General features: G+C 42.9%; 1 long non-coding RNA gene and 9 gene segments (V, D, J or C); all 10 read right to left on the reverse strand.

Moving 5' to 3' along the window:
* Positions 1 to 453: 453 nt before the first annotated feature.
* Positions 454 to 1,564, reverse strand: LOC128454219 (T cell receptor alpha variable 3-like). The segment is given in 2 exon segments: positions 454 to 1,085; positions 1,186 to 1,564. Coding segments are annotated over 2 exon segments (462 nt in total).
* Positions 1,565 to 1,694: 130 nt separating this feature from the next.
* On the reverse strand, positions 1,695 to 2,811 carry LOC128454445 (T cell receptor alpha variable 12-1-like). The segment is given in 3 exon segments: positions 1,695 to 1,705; positions 2,010 to 2,366; positions 2,579 to 2,811. Coding segments are annotated over 3 exon segments (408 nt in total).
* An 83-nt stretch (positions 2,812 to 2,894) lies between these two features.
* Positions 2,895 to 3,717, reverse strand: LOC128454222 (T cell receptor alpha variable 3-like). The segment is given in 2 exon segments: positions 2,895 to 3,537; positions 3,638 to 3,717. Coding segments are annotated over 2 exon segments (438 nt in total).
* Positions 3,718 to 4,408: 691 nt separating this feature from the next.
* LOC128454226 (T cell receptor alpha variable 12-3-like) lies at positions 4,409 to 5,316 on the reverse strand. The segment is given in 2 exon segments: positions 4,409 to 4,818; positions 5,031 to 5,316. Coding segments are annotated over 2 exon segments (426 nt in total).
* A 2,621-nt stretch (positions 5,317 to 7,937) lies between these two features.
* Positions 7,938 to 9,558, reverse strand: LOC128454229 (uncharacterized). The gene is made up of 3 exons (XR_008341614.1): positions 9,473 to 9,558; positions 8,293 to 9,372; positions 7,938 to 8,180 (listed from the first exon to the last, which is right to left on the reverse strand). It is a non-coding gene; the product is annotated as an uncharacterized LOC128454229 (long non-coding RNA).
* A 303-nt stretch (positions 9,559 to 9,861) lies between these two features.
* LOC128454450 (T cell receptor alpha variable 12-3-like) lies at positions 9,862 to 11,002 on the reverse strand. The segment is given in 3 exon segments: positions 9,862 to 9,893; positions 10,277 to 10,651; positions 10,864 to 11,002. Coding segments are annotated over 3 exon segments (447 nt in total).
* Positions 11,003 to 11,439: 437 nt separating this feature from the next.
* On the reverse strand, positions 11,440 to 13,369 carry LOC128454221 (T cell receptor alpha variable 26-1-like). The segment is given in 2 exon segments: positions 11,440 to 11,828; positions 11,941 to 13,369. Coding segments are annotated over 2 exon segments (444 nt in total).
* A 636-nt stretch (positions 13,370 to 14,005) lies between these two features.
* On the reverse strand, positions 14,006 to 14,843 carry LOC128454218 (T cell receptor alpha variable 26-2-like). The segment is given in 2 exon segments: positions 14,006 to 14,663; positions 14,764 to 14,843. Coding segments are annotated over 2 exon segments (513 nt in total).
* A 553-nt stretch (positions 14,844 to 15,396) lies between these two features.
* LOC128454451 (T-cell receptor alpha chain V region CTL-F3-like) lies at positions 15,397 to 16,355 on the reverse strand. The segment is given in 3 exon segments: positions 15,397 to 15,459; positions 15,549 to 15,943; positions 16,156 to 16,355. Coding segments are annotated over 3 exon segments (498 nt in total).
* Positions 16,356 to 20,177: 3,822 nt separating this feature from the next.
* On the reverse strand, positions 20,178 to 20,976 carry LOC128454225 (T cell receptor alpha variable 12-3-like). The segment is given in 2 exon segments: positions 20,178 to 20,587; positions 20,800 to 20,976. Coding segments are annotated over 2 exon segments (426 nt in total).
* Positions 20,977 to 21,851: the final 875 nt, after the last annotated feature.

Genomic DNA, 21,851 nt, shown 5'->3' on the forward strand with positions numbered 1-21,851 from the left:
AAACCACACGTCGCTTTATTCTGCAGCTTTCAGCTCAAACACAAAAACCTGTCATGTGGAGTTGTGTGTTTGCTCCACAGTTTTTTGTACAGAGTTGTGTAGTTTCCTGTCACTGTGGGCCTCACAGCACAGTAGTACACAGCAGAGTCAGACAGCTGCAGCTTCTGGATCTTCAGAGGAAATGAGGTCTGGTTGACAGCAGCATCTGTTCTTCTGTCCCTCTGTCTTTCTGCTGGATTATCTGCTTGTGTTGAGAAGCGTTGCAGGAGAAGCTTTGGGAAATCGTTGACTTGTTGTTTGTACCAGAGCAGAGTTGGAGTTGGATCATTGGTCTGAAAAGTACAGCCCAGTGTGAGTGTCTCTCCTTCAGCAGCAGTGAGGCCTCCGCTCGGCTGCATCACTCTGTCGTCTCCATCACACTCTGAGGAACAACACAACATGGAGAGGAAGAGACAAATCAAGAAAGAGGATTTCTGACTGACACCAGATCAGTAACATGTTCAACTGCTTCACGAGGAATCATGTTGTGTTTTCTTTCTTACTAAAGACCAGAGCAGCAAGAATCATCCAGAGCCGATGATCCATCTCCACAACAAGGTTTAACTCCACAGGAGGAACTCGCTGAGGTTCAACCTTCAGTCTGACACGTGGTCTCCTCACAGCAGTTATCACGCACACCTACTGACTTATATCGCCCTCTAGTGGAGGGAAGAAGCTGAGGTGAGCAGTGAGGAGAGGAGGCTTCTGGCAGCTGGAGTTTTTGTACAGAGTTGTGTAGTTTCCTGTCACTGTGGGCCTCACAGCACAGTAGTACACAGCAGAGTCTGTCACTGCAGCAGAGGAGATGATCATGTGGATTTGGTTCTGCTCCACTTGGATCTTCAGTCCAGAGGTTGGAGCCGCTAGTATTTGTCCTGAAGCAGAGTGTGAGAGGAGGAACTCTGGAGCTTGTCCTGGATTCTGTCGATACCAGAAGAAATAATCCCCTGGGTTCACTTTGGAGGAGTTATAGGACAGAGTAACAGAGCTGCCTTCTGCACTGAACTCTTCATTGTGGACCGGTGTGAGTTCTTCACAGCTGATTGCTAAAGGAGAAAAGTAACTCTGTTATTTAAGGATTCAAACACAATTCACTCTGTGAAGTTTTAGGAATTGAACCTTTTTGTTCTGTATAATGTAACAAACCTGTTAGAGTGGAGAGAAGCAGTAGAGAAGATAGAGCCTGATGCAGTGAGAGCATGTTGAATCCAGGTGATGTTGGTGCTTTGTAGATTGAACTGGTCTGAATATGGAAGCTCCTCTCTCTTCTATAGTTCAGTAGCAGCTCAGCTCCTCCCTGAATCTCTGCGTCTCCTCTTAGATCTGGACTTTCTCTTCCTCCACACTGGGAGCAACAGTTTGTTCAAGCTGCAGCTGGGATTTGTTTTTGAGGGATCTTGTTCAACCTGAACTTCAACAAAGGTAACTGAGGTGGTGAAAAGATGGATCCCCTCTTCAAGGTTTGGAAACATGAGATGATCATGTTTTATAAACCTAATGATGAGTGGAAATCATTGCATCACTACTACCAACGTCAACTGGTGAGGAAAGAGAGTCTGATCAAATACTAGATGGTGAACATCAGAGGCAGAACAGAGAGATTTAAATTCATCTGCTTTCATCAATTCCACAGAACAAGGATCTAAGTTCTAGACTCACACAAAGTCTGAAGGTGTTTGAGACCAAAACTCCACATGTGACAAACCTTCTGTCATAATCACTGGACTTCAGTGGAATTTTACTATAAACAAGTTCAACAAAACCATGAAATTGATGATTTTTAGAAAAATAATGATCCAAACTCAACATGTAAAGTGAAGATGAGAGGACCCAGCATTGAACCCTGTGGTGCACCACACATTTAAGAAATATCCTACAGAACCTGATGATTGTTAGAATTTGTTTTATTGTGAAACAAACGTCATCACAAACCACTGAGGTTTAACAGTGAGTGACTCCCTCTAGTGGAGGATGAGGAGTTGTGTGTTTGCTCCACAGGTTTTTGTACAGAGTTGTGTAGTTTCCTGTCACTGTGGGCTGCAGAGCACAGTAGTACACAGCAGAGTCTGTCACTGCAGCAGAGGAGATCTGCAGTTTGACTCGTTTCTCAGTCTGGTTGATGTGAGCAGAGAAATCAGACAGAGTTGGATGAATGGATCCTTCCTCTGTGATGAGGAGCAGGAACTCTGGTCTGGATCTCTGCTGTTGTCGGTACCACTGGATGTTGAGGATGGATCCGTCATATTTACAGGTCAGGTTGATGTGTCCTCCCTCTGAAACTACTTCTTCAGTACTTTCTGGTGTTATGCTGTCCATGGAACCCATGGCTGCAAGATGAGGATTATTCATGTCATTGAGTCTGAAGAGAATCAAACATCAAGAGACTCAACAGGTTCTTGACTTCTTCTAATAAATGTGAAGATTTTTCCACAGAGCAAATTGTTAAACTCCACAAATAAACCTCCTGTCATGAAATGCAGAAGAAAGGTTATGATGATTCCACAGGTTCAGTGAGACAGAGACTAGTTGTAGAACTCACCTATGAAGGGAGAGAGAAACACAAAGAGGTGAAGCAACATGTCTTAGTCTTCGTAGTTGAAGCCAAACAGATGAACAATGTTCTTCCACTGCAGGAGAATGAAACCACTCAGCAGCCTCTCTGCTGCACAGTCGTCCTCAACATCCGGCTCATTGTGCTTTGACTTCCTCCAACATCTCTGCACTGGACACTCCAACCATCTCATTGGTCCAGTTAGACTTCAGTGGGCGGGGCCAGCTAATCACCTGTTACTGCTGTGAAACGATTCGTACGTGGAGACGACTCCAGCTTCAGGGAAACCGATGAAACTGCAACAGTAGAGTTCAGTATTATACGTCTTGTGATTTGTCCAATTGTGGTTTTGAACCAGTTTCAACTTTAAAGATAAAACAGCAGAGACGGGACAATATAGGTCGATGCCTCAAGTATAACAACACATGACACAGTGAACATGACTCAGCATCTCGTCATCTTTGAGACTCTCTGTTATTTTATATAGAAAATAATCTGCTGGTCATTCGTCTGTTTAATCATCACAACAAAGAATCTGGACTGGATCATAAGAAACACTGAGGTTTAACAGTGAGTGACTCCCTCTAGTGGAGGATGAGGAGTTGTGTGTTTGCTCCACAGGTTTTTGTACAGAGTTGTGTAGTTTCCTGTCACTGTGGGCTTCACAGCACAGTAGTACACAGCAGAGTCTGTCACTGCAGCAGAGGAGATGATCATGTGGATTTGGTTCTGCTCCACTTGGATCTTCAGTCCAGAGGTTGGAGCAGCTTCTTGTCCTGAAGCAGAGTGTGAGAGGAGGAACTCTGGTGCTTGTCCTGGATTCTGTCGATACCAGAATAAATAATCCGCTGGGTTCACTTTGGAGGAGTTATAGGACAGAGTAACAGAGCTGCCTTCTGCACTGAACTCTTCATTGTGGACCGGTGTGAGTTCTTCACAGCTGATTGCTAAAGGAGAAAAGTAACTCTGTTATTTAAGGATTCAAACACAATTCACTCTGTGAAGTTTTAGGAATTGAACCTTTTTGTTCTGTATAATGTAACAAACCTGTTAGAGTGGAGAGAAGCAGTAGAGAAGATAGAGCCTGATGCAGTGAGAGCATGTTGAATCCAGGTGATGTTGGTGCTTTGTAGATTGAACTGGTCTGAATATGAAAGCTCCTCTCTCTTCTATAGTTCAGTAGCAGCTCAGCTCCTCCCTGAATCTCTGCGTCTCCTCTTAGATCTGGACTTTCTCTTCCTCCACACTGGGAGCAACAGTTTGTTCAAGCTGCAGCTGGGATTTGTATTTGAGGGATCTTGTTCAACCTGAACTTCAACAAAGGTAACTGAGGTGGTGAAAAGATGGATCCCCTCTTCAAGGTTTGGAAACATGAGATGATCATGTTTTATAAACCTAATGATGAGTGGAAATCATTGCATCACTACTACCAACGTCAACTGGTGAGGAAAGAGAGTCTGATCAAATACTAGATGGTGAACATCAGAGGCAGAACAGAGAGATTTAAATTCAGCTGCTTTCATCAATTCCACAGAACAAGGATCTAAGTTCTAGACTCACACAAAGTCTGAAGGTGTTTGACACCAAAACTCCACATGTGACAAACCTTCTGTCATAATCACTGGACTTCAGTGGAATTTTACTATAAACATGTTCAACAAAACCATGAAATATATTATTTTTAGAAGAATAATGATCCAAACTCAACATGTAAAGTGAAGATGAGAGGACCCAGCATTGAACCCTGTGGTGCACCACACATTAAAGAAATATCCTACAGAACCTGATGATTCTTAGAATTTGTTTTATTGGGAAACAAACGTCATCACAAACCACTGAGGTTTAACAGTGAGTGACTCCCTCTAGTGGAGGATGAGGAGTTGTGTCTTTGCTCCACAGGTTTTTGTACAGAGTTGTGTAGTTTCCTGTCACTGTGGGCTGCAGAGCACAGTAGTACACAGCAGAGTCTGTCACTGCAGCAGAGGAGATCTGCAGTTTGACTCGTTTCTCAGTCTGGTTGATGTGAGCAGAGAAATCAGACAGAGTTGGATGAATGGATCCTTCCTTTGTGATGAAGAGCAGGAACTCTGGTCTGGATCTCTGCTGTTGTCGGTACCACTGGATGTTGTTGATGGATCCGTCATATTTACAGGTCAGGTTGATGTGTCCTCCCTCTGAAACTACTTCTTCAGTACTTTCTGGTGTTATGCTGTCCATGGAACCCATGGCTGCAAGATGAGGATTATTCATGTCAGTGAGTCTGAAGAGAATCAAACATCAAGAGACTCAACAGGTTCTTGACTTCTTCTAATAAATGTGAAGATTTTTCCACAGAGTAAATTGTTAAACTCCACAAATCAACCTCCTGTTATGAAATGCAGAAGAAAGGTTATGATGATTCCACAGGTTCAGGGAGACAGAGACTAGTTGTAGAACTCACCTATGAAGGGAGAGAGAAACACAAAGAGGTGAAGCAACATGTCTTAGTCTCCGTAGTTGAAGCTAAACAGATGAACAATGTTCTTCCACTGCAGGAGAATGAAACCACTCAGCAGCCTCTCTGCTGCACAGTCGTCCTCAACATCCAGCTCATTGTGCTTTGACTTCCTCCAACATCTCTGCACTGGACACTCCAACAATCTCATTGGTCCAGTTGGACCGAAGTGGGCGTGGCCAGTCTTTATTCTCTTAGTGTTTGGTCTTTATGTTTAACACTTTTTTATTGTTTTTTGGGGGGTAATCAATACAGTTCTACAATTACACATCACAAATATAATGGTTATACCCCTACCCACAGAAAGACCCACCCACCCCCAGCCAGCCTACCCTATGCAGCAGAAGTACATACATTAAGAGAGACTTTATAATATATATATATATGTATATGGTGGTTGCCATCTAATCTTTCTCTTGCACTGGGCTTTGTATGATCTCATAGTTCGACTAGAAAGGGGTCCAGATTCTCTCAAAGCTCTGTATGGAACCTTTCAGCATATGTCTGATTTTCTCCAGTTTCAAGAAAGACATGATGTCTCTAATCCATCTACTGAATGTGGGAGGTGTTTGTTCCTTCCATAAGAGTAGTATCAGAGGTCTGGAAGGCAGAGAGGTGAAAGCTATGACAACATGGGCCCTTAAGAGGACGAGTTTCATCAGTAAAGCCAAAAATGGCACATAATAGGTTTGGAGGGATGACCACACCAAAAACTGTGGAGTAAGCATGAAAGATGTCTGCCCAAAATGTTCTGAGGAGAGGGCAAGACCAGAACATATGAATGTGGTCAGCTGGTTGACTTTTACAGCGGGGCAAGAGGGGTCAACATCAGGGGAAATCTTGGCAAGTTTAGCCCTGGTCCAGTGAACTCTCAGGAGGATTTTAAGTTGAATTAAGCTGTGTCTAGCGCAGGGGGATGATGTGTGAACTAGGTTTAGCGCAGCCTGCCACTGATCTTCTCTCAGGACCACCCCTAGGTCTTCTTCCCAAAGTGTTCTAGTTTCTTGCAGTGACTAGGAGGAGATGTTGCAGATTTGATTGTAAAGGACTGAAATTAAGCCTTTACGGTGTGGAGTCGAAGTGAGAAGATTGTCAGTTGTGTTATCTGCTGGTAAATTTGGAAATGAAGAAATGTTTTTCTGCACAAAATGTCATGTGGCAGGTCGAACTTCTCAGAGAGTTGTGCGAATGATCCAAGTTTGCCCTGAAAAAAGAGGCTACGTGTGGAAGTGATGCCTTTTGCCATCCAGATTTTAAAAGCTGAGTCCAAGGTAGAGGGTGGGAAATAGTAATTATTGACAACTGGGGGTTGAATTGACATTGAAGACAGGTTGAAATGTCTTTTACACCGCGACCAGATTCTAACTGAGTTAAGGACAATTGGGTTGGAGAAGAGTCGGGTATGTGGGGTCGGAGGGGACGGAGCGCATAAGACAGAGCGCAAGTGGACCGGGCCGCCTGTGCACTCAAGATGAATCCAGGCCTCACTGCTGTCAGGTTGATAGTTCTCAATCCAGAACAATATTTTCTGGATATTACAGGCCCAGTTATAATATATATAAAATTGGGAAAAGCCAAGCCAACAAGCCCTTTGGGTCTTTCAAGCGATTGTCTTTTGATCCTGTGTGATTTACCATTCCAGATGAATGACGCGATGCATTGGTCCAAAGTTTAAAAAAACTTTTTCCTTATCAAGATGGGAATGTTTTAGAAGAGGTAAATGAATTTTGGTAACACAATTATGTTAATTAGGTTAACTCGACCGACCAAGGAGAGAGGCAGGCTGGACCATCTCACCATATCCTGTTTACACTTTTCAAGGAGCACTCCCAAGCTATTGATACATAGCAGTGAAAAAAGTGGGCGTGATTTTTACTCCAAGGTAATTAAATCCCTTCTTTACGACTTTGAATGGGAAATGTGATGGGGAAATTTGAGAGACAGACTGATAGAGAGGGAACATTTCACTCCTCTGGAGATTCATTTTGTAACCAGATATTTCCCCAAAATTATTTAGAGTCTTGATAATTGAGGGAACTGCAGTCACAGGGTTAGATGTATATAATAGCAAGTCATCTGCATAGAGGGATAACTTGTGAGTAAGTCTACCTCGCACTATAACTGAAAACTCATCAGGTTGCCTAAGGGCAATGGTGTTTAGTCTTTAGAACAGAAGTTACAGAAAGTAGCTGAGATGATTTAAAGCGTCCATCACTTTAAACACTTTGCCAACACAACAAGAACCTGTTTTAAACTCCTGAAGTAGCAACGACAGTTTTTCATCATCGCTAAACTTTATTCTTCTGATAAAGAAAAAACAGTTCAGTGTCATTTTTATTCTTAACATCAACCAACAGTGTAGATTTGATTTCACCTGGTTTAAAGACATTTAGTGACGAGTAAAAGGATCTAAGTTCTAGACTCACACAAAGTCTGAAGGTGTTTGAGACCAAAACTCCACATGTGACAAACCTTCTGTCATAATCACTGGACTTCAGTGGAATTTTACTATAAACATGTTCAACAAAACCATGAAATTAATGATTTTATAAAAATAATGATCCAAACTCAACATGTAAAGTGAAGATGAGAGGACCCAGCATTGAATCCTGTGGTGCACCACACATTTAAGAAATATCCTACAGAACCTGATGATTGTTAGAATTTGTTTTATTGTGAAACAAACGTCATCACAAACCACTGAGGTTTAACAGTGAGTGACTCCCTCTAGTGGAGGATGAGGAGTTGTGTGTTTGCTCCACTGGTTTTTGTACAGAGTTGTGTAGTTTCCTGTCACTGTGGGCCTCACAGCACAGTAGTACACAGCAGAGTCTGTCACTGCAGCAGAGGAGATGATCATGTGGATTTGGTTCTGCTCCACTTGGATCTTCAGTCCAGAGGTTGGAGCAGCTAGTATTTGTCCTGAAGCAGAGTGTGAGAGGAGGAACTCTGGAGCTTGTCCTGGATTCTGTCGATACCAGAAGAAATAATCATTACCAGTTATTGTCCTGGAGAACTTGTAGGACAGAGTAACAGTGCTGCCTTCTACACTGAACTCTGCAGTCTGGTCTGGAGTCAGTTCATCACAGCTGACACCTACAGGAACAGAAACATGTGGTTAAAGACCATGTTAAACTCTGACTGTCTGTTCCAGTGGTTTCTAGAAACAGATCCTCTGAAGACATTTGTTATTCCTGCTTTGACCGACCTTTCAGGATGAAGAGAAACAAAGGCCAGACTCCAGCATGACGTAGAGGGAACATCTTACAGACACTATCTGAGGTCTGCTGTAGATATTGAATGCAGCACAGCAGGAGGTCTTTTCTGTTCTGCTCTTTGACAGTGTTGCTCCTCCCTCTCTGTGCGTCCTCTCATATCACTGCTTGTTACCAACACCTAAACCACACGTCGCTTTATTCTGCAGCTTTCAGCTCAAACACACAAACCTGTCATTGGATCAGTTTTCTGTTTCTTTCTTGGACTTGTGACACATTTCTGAACAATAAAGTGTCTTGTAAGATATTGTCTGAAAAGCCACATGACAGCATCAACGTTCATATTCAAATGATTCCAAATTCTCTGAGATCCTGAAACATTGGACCAGTTGGTTTTACATTTCCTACACATGTTGCTGTTCAAGTTTTCTCAGTTGAATCTCATTTAATTAACTTGATCTCAATCGTCTTTTTCCACTGAACTTGTCATTTGTGAGCTTCTCTCCCGCTGCTTCCTGTGAGGCTGCTGAGTGATGGGAGGATGAAGACACTCGGTATTTGAGGCTTTAACTAAAATCTGTGGAGTCTGTGGAGGTTCTGCTGAAAACTGGTTTGGTGTATGTGTCGTAACATCTTGGACCAAATCAGTTCACCTGATGTGAGGTTGGTGCAGTGGCTCAGGTTGTGAGAGTAACAGTGAGTGACTCCCTCTAGTGGAGGATGAGGAGTTGTGTCTTTGCTCCACAGGTTTTTGTACAGAGTTGTGTAGTTTTCTGTCACTGTGGGCTTCACAGCACAGTAGTACACAGCAGAGTCTGTCACTGCAGCAGAGGAGATGATCATGTGGATTTGGTTCTGCTCCACTTGGATCTTCAGTCCAGAGGTTGGAGCAGCTTCTTGTCCTGAAGCAGAGTGTGAGAGGAGGAACTCTGGAGCTTGTCCTGGATTCTGTCGATACCAGAAGAAATAATCCCCTGGGTTCACTTTGGAGGAGTTATAGGACAGAGTAACAGAGCTGCCTTCTGCACTGAACTCTTCATTGTGGACCGGTGTGAGTTCTTCACAGCTGATTGCTAAAGGAGAAAAGTAACTCTGTAATTTAAGGATTCAAACACAATTCACTCTGTGAAGTTTTAGGAATTGAACCTTTTTGTTCTGTATAATGTAACAAACCTGTTAGAGTGGAGAGAAGCAGTAGAGAAGATAGAGCCTGATGCAGTGAGAGCATGTTGAATCCAGGTGATGTTGGTGCTTTGTAGATTGAACTGGTCTGAATATGGAAGCTCCTCTCTCTTCTATAGTTCAGTAGCAGCTCAGCTCCTCCCTGAATCTCTGCGTCTCCTCTTAGATCTGGACTTTCTCTTCCTCCACACTGGGAGCAACAGTTTGTTCAAGCTGCAGCTGGGATTTGTATTTGAGGGATCTTGTTCAACCTGAACTTCAACAAAGGTAACTGAGGTGGTGAAAAGATGGATCCCGTCTTCAAGGTTTGGAAACATGAGATGATCATGTTTTATAAACCTAATGATGAGTGGAAATCATTGCATCACTACTACCAACGTCTACTGGTGAGGAAAGAGAGTCTGATCAAATACTAGATGATGAACATCAGAGGCAGAACAGAGAGATTTAAATTCAGCTGATTTCATCAATTACACAGAACAAGGATCTAAGTTCTAGACTCACACAAAGTCTGAAGGTGTTTGACACCAAAACTCCACATTTGACAAACCTTCTGTCATAATCACTGGACTTCAGGGGAATTTTACTATAAACATGTTCAACAAAACCATGAAATTAATGATTTTAGAAGAATAATGATCCAAACTCAACATGTAAAGTGAAGATGAGAGGACCCAGCATTGAACCCTGTGGTGCACCACACATTTAAGAAATATCCTACAAACCTGATGATTGTTAGAATTTGTTTTATTGTGAAACAAACGTCATCACAAACCACTGAGGTTTAACAGTGAGTGACTCCCTCCAGTGGAGGATGAGGAGTTGTGTGTTTGCTCCACAGGTTTTTGTACAGAGTTGTGTAGTTTCCTGTCACTGTGGGCTGCAGAGCACAGTAGTACACAGCAGAGTCTGTCACTGCAGCAGAGGAGATCTGCAGTTTGACTCGTTTCTCAGTCTGGTTGATGTGAGCAGAGAAATCAGACAGAGTTGGATGAATGGATCCTTCCTCTGTGATGAAGAGCAGGAACTCTGGTCTGGATCTCTGCTGTTGTCGGTACCACTGGATGTTGGTGATGGATCCGTCATATTTACAGGTCAGGTTGATGTGTCTTCCCTCTGAAACTACTTCTTCAGTACTTTCTGGTGTTATGCTGTACATGGAACCCATGGCTGCAAGATGAGGATTATTCATGTCAGTGAGTCTGAAGAGAATCAAACATCAAGAGACTCAACAGGTTCTTGACTTCTTCTCATAAATGTGAAGATTTTTCCACAGAGTAAATTGTTAAACTCCACAAATAAACCTCCTGTCATGAAATGCAGAAGAAAGGTTATGATGATTCCACAGGTTCAGTGAGACAGAGACTAGTTGTAGAACTCACCTATGAAGGGAGAGAGAAACACAAAGAGGTGAAGCAACATGTCTTAGTCTTCGTAGTTGAAGCCAAACAGATGAACAATGTTCTTCCAATGCAGGAGAATGAAACCACTCAGCAGCCTCTCTGCTGCACAGTCGTCCTCAACATCCAGCTCATTGTGCTTTGACTTCCTCCAACATCTCTGCACTGGACACTCCAACCATCTCATTGGTCCAGTTGGACTTCAGTGGGCGGGGCCAGCTAACCACCTGTTACTGCTGTGGAACGATTCGTACGTGGAGACGACTCCAGCTTCAGGGAAACCGATGAAACTGCAACAGTAGAGTTCAGTATTATACGTCTTGTGATTTGTCCAATTGTGGTTTTGAACCAGTTTCAACTTTAAAGATAAAACAGCAGAGACGGGACAATATAGGTCGATGCCTCAAGTATAACAACACATGACACAGTGAACATGACTCAGCATCTTGTCATCTTTGAGACTTTCTGTGATTTTATAAAGAAAATAATCTGCTGGTCATTCGTCTGTTTAATCATCACAACAAAGAATCTGGACTGGATCATAAGAAACACTGAGGTTTAACGGTGAGTGCCTCCCTCTAGTGGAGGATGAGGAGTTGTGTGTTTGCTCCACAGGTTTTTGTACAGAGTTGTGTAGTTTCCTGTCACTGTGGGCTTCACAGCACAGTAGTACACAGCAGAGTCTGTCACTGCAGCAGAGGAGATGATCATGTGGATTTGGTTCTGCTCCACTTGGATCTTCAGTCCAGAGGTTGGAGCAGCTAGTATTTGTCCTGAAGCAGAGTGTGAGAGGAGGAACTCTGGAGCTTGTCCTGGATTCTGTCGATACCAGTAGAAATAATCATTACCAGTTATTGTCCTGGAGAACTTGTAGGACAGAGTAACAGAGCTGCCTTCTACACTGAACTCTGCAGTCTGGTCTGGAGTCAGTTCATCACAGCTGACACCTACAGAAACAGAAACATGTGGTTAAAGACCATGTTAAACTCTGACTGTCTGTTCCAGTGGTTTCTAGAAACAGATCCTCTGAAGACATTTGTTATTCCTGCTTTGACCGACCTTTCAGGATGAAGAGAAACAAAGGCCAGACTCCAGCGTGACGCAGAGGGAACATCTTACAGACACTATCTGAGGTCTGCTGTAGATATTGAATGCAGCACAGCAGGAGGTCTTTTCTGCTCTGCTCTTTGTCAGTGTTGCTCCTCCCTCTCTGTGCGTCCTCTCATATCACTGCTTGTTACCAACACCTAAACCACACGTCGCTTTATTCTGCAGCTTTCAGCTCAAACACATGTTGTGCAATAGTGCTTAAAAAGTGTTACCATAGAATGTTGTGCCTTTAGGCATTCAATAAATTTGGTTATCAAAAAAATATATAAACATTAATATTTAAAATATTAATATTAGATCATAAATTTAGTTGAATAAAGTTCTCACGGGGCACCACCCTTCAAAGAAGGGAAAAGATAGACAATTTATTGATTAAGTCTCATTCAGATCTAGTTCGTTTAGAAATCTCAATATTTACTATTAAAGATTATATAATGAACAGTGAAGGTTATGGAGTTCATGACAGTGTAACGGTTGGCAAAATTCACTTATGCAACATTAATGACAGAACATTTGTGAAAGAGAACATGTTTTTATGAAAATAAAAGTATAAAAACACAAATTACTAAAAAAACGTACTAACTAACAAGGATGTGTATGTGAGTGAGTGTGTGTGTGTGAAATGTAAATTAGGGGCTCTCAAAATGGTGGTTGACCAAAAGGGTAATGCCTTCCTGTGGGCTATAAGATAGCCCCCCCCCCCCCCCCCCCTTTCTTCTGGAGATGGGAAGTAGATAAGTAGGTGTAGAGGTATGTGTGTCTGTGTGGATGTTAAATCAGAGAGTGCAAGAATCAGAGACCTACAAAGGAAACCTGTGAAGGGCCTATCTAACATTAGCTTTCATTTAACTTGTAGCCACAACATCACACCACATATCGAACTTATAAACACACACAGAATCAAATAAACAGTCTTCCTTAGCATTTATAATTATTAAGCCCAGATTGTGTTACCAGTCCGAGGGACAAGGAAAGAGGTTGATGTCCCGTTTGCAATTCGGTGAAGTCTCTGGTTGGTTTAAAGGTTCCTCTCTTAGCGGTTCTGTTGAGCTGTGAAGCTCCGTTGCTTGTTCGAAATCCTTACCTGCAGGACATTGAGTCGCTGCCAGGAGTTGTAGAGCCTGAAGGTCGAGGAGGTTTCCTTGAGAAGGTGAGCTGGAAGCTCGACCTTTGTGTTCCTCTCTTTGGAGCGAAGAGAAGGGTTGAGCTGGAGAAATCAGGTTTCTCCCTCTCACCGATGCAGGAGGAGAAAGGCCGGCAGCCTCACTCCTTGAAGAGTTGTGGAAAAGAGCTGGAGCAACCTTCTGCCCTCAGAGGGATTGGAGAAAGAGGAAGACTTTGGGGGAGACCTCTCCTTATTTCGGCCCGTGACCTCACGGGTCCTGGTTCATAGTGACCAATAGGAGTTGACCCTGGTGGTTCTTGACACCTTTGTGTGATGTTGTCCAGACCACAGGACATGCAGCATCCTGTTACATCCTGGGGGACTGAGTTCTTTGGCTTTCTTGAGACAAAGAAAACATGTTGCACCTTGGGGGATTGAGTCCACTCCAGAACATGTGGCGTGCTTGTTTAAAGTTTTGACTGAAAGGAGGCCTGTGGTTTGCACAAAAACCATGTCCCAACACACAAACCTGTCATGTGGAGTTGTGTGTTTGCTCCACAGGTTTTTGTACAGAGTTGTGTAGTTTCCTGTCGCTGTGGGCTGCAGAGCACAGTAGTACACAGCAGAGTCAGACAGCTGCAGCTTCTGGATCTTCAGAGGAAATGAGGTCTGGTTGACAGCAGCATCTGTTCTTCTGTCCCTCTTTCTTTCTGCTGGATTATCTGCTTGTGTTGAGAAGCGTTGCAGGAGAAGCTTTGGGAAATCGTTGACTTGTTGTTTGTACCAGAGCAGAGTTGGAGTTGGATCATTGGTCTGAAAAGTACAACCCAGTGTGAGTGTCTCTCCTTCAGCAGCAGTGAGGCCTCCGCTCGGCTGCATCACTCTGTCGTCTCCATCACACTCTGAGTAACAACACAACATGTAGAGGAAGAGACAAATCAAGAAAGAGGATTTCTTACTGACACCAGATCAGTAACATGTTCAACTGCTTCACGAGGAATCATGTTGTGTTTTCTTTCTTACTAAAGACCAGAGCAGCAAGAATCATCCAGAGCCGATGTTCCATCTCCACAACAAGGTTTAACTCCACAGGAGGAACTCGCTGAGGTTCAACCTTCAGTCTGACACGTGGTCTCCTCACAGCAGTTATCACACACACCTACTGACTTATATCGCCCTCTAGTGGAGGGAAGAAGCTGAGGTGAGCAGTGAGGAGAGGAGGCTTCTGGCAGCTGGAGTTTTTGTACAGAGTTGTGTAGTTTCCTGTCACTGTGGGCTTCAACAGCACAGTAGTACACAGCAGAGTCTGTCACTGCAGCAGAGGAGATGATCATGTGGATTTGGTTCTGCTCCACTTGGATCTTCAGTCCAGAGGTTGGAGCAGCTACTATTTGTCCTGAAGCAGAGTGTGAGAGGAGGAACTCTGGAGCTTGTCCTGGATTCTGTCGATACCAGTAGAAATAATCCCCTGAGTTCACTTTGGAGGAGTTATAGGACAGAGTAACAGAGCTGCCTTCTGCACTGAACTCTTCATTGTGGACCGGTGTGAGTTCTTCACAGCTGATTGCTAAAGGAGAAAAGTAACTCTGTTATTTAAGGATTCAAACACAATTCACACTGTGAAGTTTTAGGAATTGAACCTTGTTGTTCTGTATAATGTAACAAACCTGTTAGAGTGGAGAGAAGCAGTAGAGAAGATAGAGCCTGATGCAGTGAGAGCATGTTGAATCCAGGTGATGTTGGTGCTTTGTAGATTGAACTGGTCTGAATATGGAAGCTCCTCTCTCTTCTATAGTTCAGTAGCAGCTCAGCTCCTCCCTGAATCTCTGCGTCTCCTCTCAGATCTGGACTTTCTCTTCCTCCACACTGGGAGCAACAGTTTGTTCAAGCTGCAGATGGGATTTGTATTTGAGGGATCTTGTTCAACCTGAACTTCAACAAAGGTAACTGAGGTGGTGAAAAGATGGATCCCCTCTTCAAGGTTTGGAAACATGAGATGATCATGTTTTATAAATCTAATGATGAGTGGAAACCATTGCATCACTACTACCAACGTCAACTGGTGAGGAAAGAGAGTCTGATCAAATACTAGATGGTGAACATCAGAGGCAGAACAGAGAGATTTAAATTCAGCTGCTTTCATCAATTACACAGAACAAGGATCTAAGTTCTAGACTCACACAAAGTCTGAAGGTGTTTGACACCAAAACTCCACATGTGACAAACCTTCTGTCATAATCACTGGACTTCAGTGGAATTTTACTATAAACATGTTCAACAAAACCATGAAATTAATGATTTTAGAAGAATAATGATCCAAACTCAACATGTAAAGTGAAGATGAGAGGACCCAGCATTGAACCCTGTGGTGCACCACACATTTAAGAAATATCCTACAGAACCTGATGATTGTTAGAATTTGTTTTATTGTGAAACAAACGTCATCACAAACCACTGAGGTTAAAAAGTGAGTGACTCCCTCTAGTGGAGGATGAGGAGTTGTGTCTTTGCTCCACAGGTTTTTGTACAGAGTTGTGTAGTTTCCTGTCACTGTGGGCTGCAGAGCACAGTAGTACACAGCAGAGTCTGTCACTGCAGCAGAGGAGATCTGCAGTTTGACTCGTTTCTCAGTCTGGTTGATGTGAGCAGAGAAATCAGACAGAGTTGGATGAATGGATCCTTCCTCTGTGATGAAGAGCAGGAACTCTGGTCTGGATCTCTGCTGTTGTCGGTACCACTGGATGTTGGTGATGGATCCGTCATATTTACAGGTCAGGTTGATGTGTCTTCCCTCTGAAACTACTTCTTCAGTACTTTCTGGTGTTATGCTGTCCATGGAACCCATGGCTGGAAGATGAGGATTATTCATGTCAGTGAGTCTGAAGAGAATCAAACATCAAGAGACTCAACAGGTTCTTGACTTCTTCTAATAAATGTGAAGATTTTTCCACAGAGTAAATTGTTAAACTCCACAAATAAACCTCCTGTCATGAAATGCAGAAGAAAGGTTATGATGATTCCACAGGTTCAGTGAGACAGAGACTAGTTGTAGAACTCACCTATGAAGGGAGATAGAAACACAAAGAGGTGAAGCAACATGTCTTAGTCTTCGTAGTTGAAGCCAAACAGATGAACAATGTTCTTCCACTGCAGGAGAATGAAACCACTCAGCAGCCTCTCTGCTGCACAGTCGTCCTCAACATCCAGCTCATTGTGCTTTGACTTCCTCCAACATCTCTGCACTGGACACTCCAACAATCTCATTGGTCGAGTTAGAGCGAAGTGGGCGTGGCCAGTCTTTATTCTGTTAGTGTTTGGTCTTTATGTTTGACACTTTATTATTGTTTTTTGGGGGGTAATCAATACAATTCTACAATTACACATCACAAATCTAATGGTTATACCCCTACCCACAGAAAGACCCACCCACCCCCAGCCAGCCTACCCTATGCAGCAGAAGTACATACATTAAGAGACACTTTAGAATATATATTTATATATAAATATGTATATGGTGGTTGCCATCTAATCTTTCTCTTGCACTGGGCTTTGTATGCTCTCATAGTTCGACTAGAAAGGGGTCCAGATTCTCTCAAAGCTCTGTATGGAACCTTTCAGCATATGTCTGATTTTCTCCAGTTTCAAGAAAGACATGGTGTCTCTAATCCATCTACTGAATGTGGGAGGTGTTTGTTCCTTCCATAAGAGTAGTATCAGAGGTCTGGAAGGCAGAGAGGTGAAAGCTTTGACAACATGGGCCCTTAAGAGGACGAGTTTCATCAGTAAAGCCAAAAATGGCACATAATGGGTTTAGAGGGATGACCACACCAAAAACTGTAGAGTAAGCATGAACGATGTCTGCCCAAAATGTTCTGAGGAGAGGGCAAGACCAGAACATATGAATGTGATCAGCTGGTTGACTTTTACAGCGGGGGCAAGAGGGGTCAACATCAGGGGAAATCTTGGCAAGTTTAGCCCTGGTCCAGTGAACTCTCAGGATGATCTTGAGTTGAATTAAGCTGTGTCTAGCGCAGGGGGATGATGTGTGAACTAGGTTTAGCGCAGCCTGCCACTGATCTTCTCTCAGGACCACCCCTAGGTCTTCTTCCCAAAGTGTTCTAGTTTCTTGCAGTGACTAGGAGGAGATGTTGCAGATTTGATTGTAAAGGACTGAAATGAAGCCTTTACGGTGTGGAGTCAAAGTGAGAAGATTGTCAGTTGTGTTATCTGCTGGTAAATTTGGAAATGAAGAAATGTTTTTCTGCACAAAATGTCATGTGGCAGGTCGAACTTCTCAGAGAGTTGTGCGAATGATCCAAGTTTGCCCTAAAAAAAAAGGCTACGTGTGGAAGTGATGCCTTTTGCCATCCAGATTTTAAAAGCTGAGTCCAAGGTAGAGGGTGGGAAATAGTAATTATTGACAACTGGGGTTTGAATTGACATTGAAGACAGGTTGAACTGTCTTTTACACTGCGACCAGATTCTAACTGAGTTAAGGACAATTGGGTTGGAGAAGAGTCGGGTCTGTGGGGTCGGAGGGGACGGAGCGCATAAGACAGAGCGCAAGTGGACCGGGCCGCCTGTGCACTCAAGATGAATCCAGGCCTCACTGCTGTCAGGTTGATAGTTCTCAATCCAGAACAATATTTTCTGGATATTACAGGCCCAGTTATAATATATATAAAATTCGGAAACGCCAAGCCAGCAAGCCCTTTGGGTCTTCCAAGCGATTGCCTTTTGATCCTGTGTGATTTACCACTCCAGATGAATGACGCTATGCATTGGTCCAAAGTTTAAAAAAACCTTTTCCTTGTCAAGATGGGAATGTTTTAGAAGAGGTAAAGGAATTTTGGTAACTAAATCATTTTAATTAGGTTAACTCAACCGACCAAGGAGAGCGGCAGGCTGGACCATCTCACCATATCCTGTTTACACTTTTCAAGGAGCACTCCCAAGTTCTTGATACATAGCAGTGAAAAAAGTGGGCGTGATTTCTACTCCAAGGTATTTAAATCCCGTCTTTACTACTTTGAATGGGAAATGTGATGGGGAAACTTGAGAGGCAGACTGATAGAGAGGGAACATTTCACTCCTCTGGAGATTCATTTTTTAGCCAGATATTTTCCAAAAATTATTTAGAGTATTGACAATTGAGGGAACTGCAGTCACAGGGTTAGATGTATATAATAGCAAGTCATCTGCATAGAGGGATAACTTGTGAGTAAGTCTACCTCGCACTATAACTGAAACTCATCAGGTTGCCTAAGGGCAATGGTGTTTAGTCTTGAGAACAGAAGTTACAGAAAATAGCTGAGATGATTTAAAGCGTCCATCACTTTAAACACTTTGCCAACACAACAAGAACCTGTTTTAAACTCCTGAAGTAGCAACGACAGTTTTTCATCATCGCTAAACTTTATTCTTCTGATAAAGAAAAAACAGCTCAGTGTCACTTTAATACTTGACATCAACCAACAGTGTAGATTTGATTTCACCTGATTTAAAGACATTAAGTGACGAGTAAAAGGATCTAAGTTCTAGACTCACACAAAGTCTGAAGGTGTTTGAGACCAAAACTCCACATGTGACAAACCTTCTGTCATAATCACTGGACTTCAGTGGAATTTTACTATAAACATGTTCAACAAAACCATGAAATTAATGATTTTAGAAAAATAATGATCCAAACTCAACATGTAAAGTGAAGATGAGAGGAACCAGCATTGAACCCTGTGGTGCACCACACATTTAAGAAATATCCTACAGAACCTGATGATTGTTAGAATTTGTTTTATTGTGAAACAAACGTCATCACAAACCACTGAGGTTTAACAGTGAGTGACTCCCTCTAGTGGAGGATGAGGAGTTGTGTGTTTGCTCCACAGGTTTTTGTACAGAGTTGTGTAGTTTCCTGTCACTGTGGGCCTCACAGCACAGTAGTACACAGCAGAGTCTGTCACTGCAGCAGAGGAGATGATCATGTGGATTTGGTTCTGCTCCACTTGGATCTTCAGTCTAGAGGTTGGAGCAGCTTCTTGTCCTGAAGCATATTTTGAGAGGAGGAACTCTGGTGCTTGTCCTGGATTCTGTCGATACCAGTAAAAATAATCCCCTAGATCCACTTTGGAGGAGTTATAGGACAGAGTAACAGAGCTGCCTTCTGCACTGAACTCTTCATTGTGGACCGGTGTGAGTTCTTCACAGCTGATTGCTAAAGGAGAAAAGTAACTCTGTTATTTAAGGATTCAAACACAATTCACACTGTGAAGTTTTAGGAATTGAACCTTTTTGTTCTGTATAATTTAACAAACCTGTTAGAGTGGAGAGAAGCAGTAGAGAAGATAGAGCCTGATGCAGTGAGAGCATGTTGAATCCAGGTGATGTTGGTGCTTTGTAGATTGAACTGGTCTGAATATGGAAGCTCCTCTCTCTTCTATAGTTCAGTACTAGCTCAGCTCCTCCCTGAATCTCTGCGTCTCCTCTTAGATCTGGACTTTCTCTTCCTCCACACTGGGAGCAACAGTTTGTTCAAGCTGCAGCTGGGATTTGTATTTGAGGGATCTTGTTCAACCTGAACTTCAACAAAGGTAACTGAGGTGGTGAAAAGATGGATCCCCTCTTCAAGGTTTGGAAACATGAGATGATCATGTTTTATAAACCTGATGATGAGTGGAAATCATTGCATCACTATTACCAACGTCAACTGGTGAGGAAAGAGAGTCTGATCAAATACTAGATGGTGAACATCAGAGGCAGAACAGAGAGATTTAAATTCAGCTGCTTTCATCAATTACACAGAACAAGGATCTAAGTTCTAGACTCACACAAAGTCTGAAGGTGTTTGAGACCAAAACTCCACATGTGACAAACCTTCTGTCATAATCACTGGACTTCAGTGGAATTTTACTATAAACATGTTCAACAAAACCATGAAATTCATGATTTTTGAAAAAAAATTATCCAAACTCAACATGTAAAGTGAAGATGAGAGGACCCAGCATTGAACCCTGTGGTGCACCACACATTTAAGAAATATCCTACAGAACCTGATGATTGTTAGAATTTGTTTTATTGTGAAACAAACGTCATCACAAACCACTGAGGTTTAACAGTGAGTGACTCCCTCTAGTGGAGGATGAGGAGTTGTGTGTTTGCTCCACAGGTTTTTGTACAGAGTTGTGTAGTTTCCTGTCACTGTGGGCTGCAGAGCACAGTAGTACACAGCAGAGTCTGTCACTGCAGCAGAGGAGATCTGCAGTTTGACTCGTTTCTCAGTCTGGTTGATGTGAGCAGAGAAATCAGACAGAGTTGGATGAATGGATCCTTCCTCTGTGATGAAGAGCAGGAACTCTGGTCTGGATCTCTGCTGTTGTCGGTACCACTGGATGTTGTTGATGGATCCGTCATATTTACAGGTCAGGTTGATGTGTCCTCCCTCTGAAACTACTTCTTCAGTACTTTCTGGTGTTATGCTGTCCATGGAACCCATGGCTGCAAGATGAGGATTATTCATGTCAGTGAGTCTGAAGAGAATCAAACATCAAGAGACTCAACAGGTTCTTGACTTCTTCTAATAAATGTGAAGATTTTTCCACAGAGTAAATTGTTAGACTCCACAAATAAACCTCCTGTCATGAAATGCAGAAGAAAGGTTATGATGATTCCACAGGTTCAGTGAGACAGAGACTAGTTGTAGAACTCACCTATGAAGGGAGATGGAAACAGAAAGAGGTGAAGCAACATGTCTTAGTCTTCGTAGTTGAAGCCAAACAGATGAACAATGTTCTTCCACTGCAGGAGAATGAAACCACTCAGCAGCCTCTCTGCTGCACAGTCGTCCTCAACATCCAGATCATTGTGCTTTGACTTCCTCCAACATCTCTGCACTGGACACTCCAACAATCTCATTGGTCCAGTTGGACGTCAGTGGGCGGGGCCAGCTAACCACCTGTTACTGCTGTGAAACGATTCGTACATGGAGACGACTCCAGCTTCAGGGAAACCGATGAAACTGCAACAGTAGAGTTCAGTATTATACGTCTTGTGATTTGTCCAATTGTGGTTTTGAACCAGTTTCAACTTTAAAGATAAAACAGCAGAGACGGGACAATATAGGTCGATGCCTCAAGTATAACAACACATGACACAGTGAACATGACTCAGCATCTCCTCATCTTTGAGAATCTCTGTTATTTTATATAGAAAATAATCTGCTGGTTATTCATCTGTTTAATCATCACAACAAAGAATCTGGACTGGATCATAAGAAACACTGAGGTTTAACAGTGAGTGACTCCCTCTAGTGGAGGATGAGGAGTTGTGTGTTTGCTCCACAGGTTTTTGTACAGAGTTGTGTAGTTTCCTGTCACTGTGGGCCTCACAGCACAGTAGTACACAGCAGAGTCTGTCACTGCAGCAGAGGAGATGATCATGTGGATTTGGTTCTGCTCCACTTTAATCTTCAGTCCAGAGGTTGGAGCAGCTAGTATTTGTCCTGAAGCAGAGTGTGAGAGGAGGAACTCTGGAGCTTGTCCTGGATTCTGTCGATACCAGAAGAAATAATCCCCTGGGTCCACTTTGGAGGAGTTATAGGACAGAGTAACAGAGCTGCCTTCTGCACTGAACTCTTCATTGTGGACCGGTGTGAGTTCTTCACAGCTGATTGCTAAAGGAGAAAAGTAACTCTGTTATTTAAGGATTCAAACACAATTAACTCTGTGAAGTTTTAGGAATTGAACCTTTTTGTTCTGTATAA

The sequence above is a fragment of the Pleuronectes platessa genome, chromosome 13 (genome assembly GCF_947347685.1).
Source record: "Pleuronectes platessa chromosome 13, fPlePla1.1, whole genome shotgun sequence".
Lineage (NCBI taxonomy): Eukaryota > Metazoa > Chordata > Actinopteri > Pleuronectiformes > Pleuronectidae > Pleuronectes > Pleuronectes platessa.